This window comes from Carya illinoinensis, chromosome 15 (genome assembly GCF_018687715.1).
Source record: "Carya illinoinensis cultivar Pawnee chromosome 15, C.illinoinensisPawnee_v1, whole genome shotgun sequence".
NCBI lineage: Eukaryota > Viridiplantae > Streptophyta > Magnoliopsida > Fagales > Juglandaceae > Carya > Carya illinoinensis.
The window spans coordinates 268,235-271,827 of record NC_056766.1 but is presented as its reverse complement, the minus strand read 5'-3'; the positions used below and the strand labels follow the sequence as shown (position 1 = coordinate 271,827).

General features: G+C 42.7%; 1 protein-coding gene across 1 annotated transcript; it reads left to right on the top strand.

Moving 5' to 3' along the window:
• Positions 1-537: 537 nt before the first annotated feature.
• On the top strand, positions 538-1,869 carry LOC122296019. Its single transcript, XM_043105400.1, has one exon. The coding sequence runs from the start codon at positions 538-540 to the stop codon at positions 1,867-1,869; it is 1,332 nt and encodes a 443-aa protein (XP_042961334.1).
• The last annotated feature ends 1,724 nt before the right edge of the window (positions 1,870-3,593 follow it).

The following is a 3,593-nucleotide window of genomic DNA, read 5'->3' as shown; positions in this document are numbered from 1 at the left end:
AACGGATGTATTATATAAATTGGGAGTTCGAGTGATCAGTGGTGGGTAATGAAGTTGTATTCATTTAATTTCTATTTTAACCTGAGTTGGATTAAAACCTACCACCATATCATACTTGATGTTCACAAATAGTACTTAATTTAGTTGTTCAATTAAATTCAAATGTATTCACGAGTTACTTAATTTTGTATTCAAATCTATCTTATAACTTTTGATAAGCAGCTCTTGAAGTTGGTAGGACGATACTTACATTGTAAAACAGTTAAGAATGGTAGTTATAAGTTCGAAAAGGATTGCAACCAATGTGCCAAGAGCAAAAGTTGCAGAACATGCTGGCTTCACGTTGCAACTTAGCTTCATACCAAGGTTCCGAACCCCAAAACCAAATCGAAGTACTGTACCTTAATTCAAGTGATAACTTGGTACGTCGTGCTAAAGTGAAGGTGATAACTTCTCTCACCTGGTGAGAGTAAGGTTTTTCTCTCAAGTTTTCTGTGGAAAACTTTGAGATTTTCTCTCGGACCAAGGTCTGTGGAGATGGGTCATCTGGCTGAGGACTTGACGTCCCTCTATGAGGGATTGAAACTTACAGAAGAGGAAAAACAGGAGATTGAGGTAAGTTCAGAAGAGCTCTTGTTATCAGCATCTAAAAGCAAGCTATGTTTAATGATATGCCTAATCTCAGACAAGGAAACCAACAGAGGAGCTTTAATGAACACTTTGCCAAAAATATGGAATGCAGAGGGGAGAGTGGCTTTCAAAGAAGTGGGTAGGAATATGTTTCTGGTGGAGTTCAAGACGAAGACAGATAAAACAAGAGTGATGAATGGACGTCCATGGTCTTTTGACAAGTGCCTGCTGTGTATTCAGGACTGTGAAGGTGCCAAGTCTGTTAAGGACATGCAGTTTTGTAATGAACCATTTTGGATTCAATGTCATGACATGCCTTTTGCTGGTATGTCCGCGAGCATGGGGGAGAGGCTGGGCAATTCTTTGGGAAAGGTTCTTACGGTGGATACAAATGGAAGTGAAACATGCTGGGGAAAATTCCTACGTGTGAAGGTTATGTTGGATATTACCAAACCTCTAGCAAGAGGCAGATTCATTAACATGGATGGTGAGAAGTATTGGATTCCTTTTCGTTACGAAAGGCTGAATAACTTCTGCTATCACTGTGGAGCTATTAAACATGGAGAAGGAGGCTGTGAAAAACTGGAGGTGGGACAGCAAGCTGGGGTTAGTTCTGGAAAGCAGTATGGAGCTTGGTTGAGGGCGAGCAGTAAAAGACTCATCCAATCTGCAGAGAAGGTTGGGAAGGAGAAAGCTGATGGGAGTTCATCGGAGAGCTGCCGGCGGTTATTCCCAGATGACTACAATAAGGAAGGTGACAGTTATGGCAAGACACTAGAGGCAGGAGGAGAGCAGGAAGGCAGCCAATCATTACACGGGGATGGGGAAAATTCTGGTAGAAGTGCAAGGAATAAAGCTGTCAGGCTAGTGGAATCAGTGGTGCATGCTGAGGAGACAGGCACACATAAGGAAAGTGGTGGAGGCACGCCAACAATTCTGTTAGAAGTACCTATTGTACAGATGGGCCCAGCTGTAGTGGAGGAGGCTAAAGAAGGAAAGAAGGGACCACGTAGAGGGAATAGCTGGAAAAGAAGAGCACGTGAGTTTAGGATCCCCTCAACTAATCAAAACCCAGTGGCTGGACATGACATGTCCAAACAAAGCCAGAAATGCAAAAGAAAAGCACAGGATTTGCCGAATGGTGAATTGGCCAAAAGAAACAAACTATCATTAAGGGATGAAGAGGATGAAGATTTTCCTATGGCAGTGGCTGCTCTGCAGCCCTGCCAACCACTATGATCATCTTAAGCTGGAACTGCCGAGGGCTTGGGAACCCTCGGACAGTTCGAGAACTTCACCTATTGGTGAAGGAGAAGGGCCCAAGAATTGTCTTCCTGTCAGAAACAAAATGCAGGAGGGATAGAGTGGAGGGTGTGAGAAACAAGGTGGGTTTTGATGAAAGTTTTGTTGTGGACAGTGTAGGGAGAAGTGGGGGGTTAGCAATGGTTTGGAAAGCTGAGATGCAAGTGGATCTTTACTCTTACTCCCAGAGTCACATTTCTCTGCTAGTAAGTCAGAATGAGGGAGGACATAAGGTTATGGTGACAGGCTTTTATGGGAATCCTGTGGTGGAGAAAAGGAAATTAAGCTGGAACTTGCTCAGAAGGCTTAAACCAGAGGGTCAGATGGCTTGGTTATGCTGTGGCGACTTCAATGAACTGCTCACCAATGAGGAGCAGCATGGTGGAGTTAACAGGACCTTCTCTCAAATGGAATATTTTAGAGAAGCTCTTGATGAGTGTGAACTCTGTGATTTAGGCTATGAAGGATCAAAATTCACTTGGAGCAATAAAAGGGAAGGGAATGGTTTTATTAAAGAAAGATTGGATCGTGCTTTTGGCAACCACCAATGGCATCTGTCCTTCCATCAAACAAGAGTGCAGGTACTTCCAGTTCTACAATCTGACCACTCCCCTTTGTTAGTTTCCTGCATGAGAGAGGATGGCATAAGTAACAGAGGTAGCAAGATCTTCCGTTATGAAGCTAGCTGGTCAAAAATAGAGGAGTGTAAGGAAGTAGTAAAAAATAACTGGGAATCTAGCATGAGAGGCGATAATCCTATCAATAGGATCCAGAGCAACCTAATCAAGTGCAAAATCAAATTACAGGATTGGGCAAAATCTTTGGGAGGGAGTAAGAAGAGAATTGTACAGCAAAAAAGAAGCATATTACAAGAGGCTCTAGAAGCTAATAAGGGAGAATTAAATGAGGAGATAAAAAGGCTGCAAGGAGAGATAGATGACTTGCTGGAGGAAGAGGAAGTTAGATGGAGACAAAGGTCTAAACAGCTTTGGTTAAAAGAAGGGGATAGAAACTCTAGGTACTTTCACAAGTGTGCTACTCAAAGGAGACAATGGAATGCTATAAGGGTGGTTGGAAATGAAACTGGACAGGTTGCCAGAAATCAAGAGGAGATCAGTTCTTTGTTCCAAGAATATTATCAGAATTTGTTTGAGTCCTCAAACCCTCGAAACATTGAGGACATTTTAAGGGACATTGAACCAGGAGTAACCATAGATATGAACAGGCAGCTAGTGAAGGAATGTAGCTTTGATGAGGTGAAACAAGCTGTTTTTGAAATGGATCCGATGAGTGCACCAGGCCCTGATGGCTTTTCAGCAGGTTTTTACCAAGATCACTGGATGTGTGTGGGGCCTGCAGTATATATGGCAGTTAAAGAGGTGTTGTCTGGTGAAAGAGGGGTGGGCAGGCTTAATGAAACTTATATAGTCCTAATCCCAAAGAAGAAAAAGCCAGCTTTTGTCTCTGAATTCAGACCTATAAGCTTGTGCAATGTGCTTTATAAAGTTGTGTCTAAAGTGCTGGCAAACAGGCTGAAAAGGATACTCCCTTTGCTCATCTCACCCTCTCAAAGTGCCTTTGTGCCGGGTAAATTAATCTCAGATAACATTGTTGTAGCATATGAGGCTATGCACTCTATGCAACATAGAATGAGGGGTAAG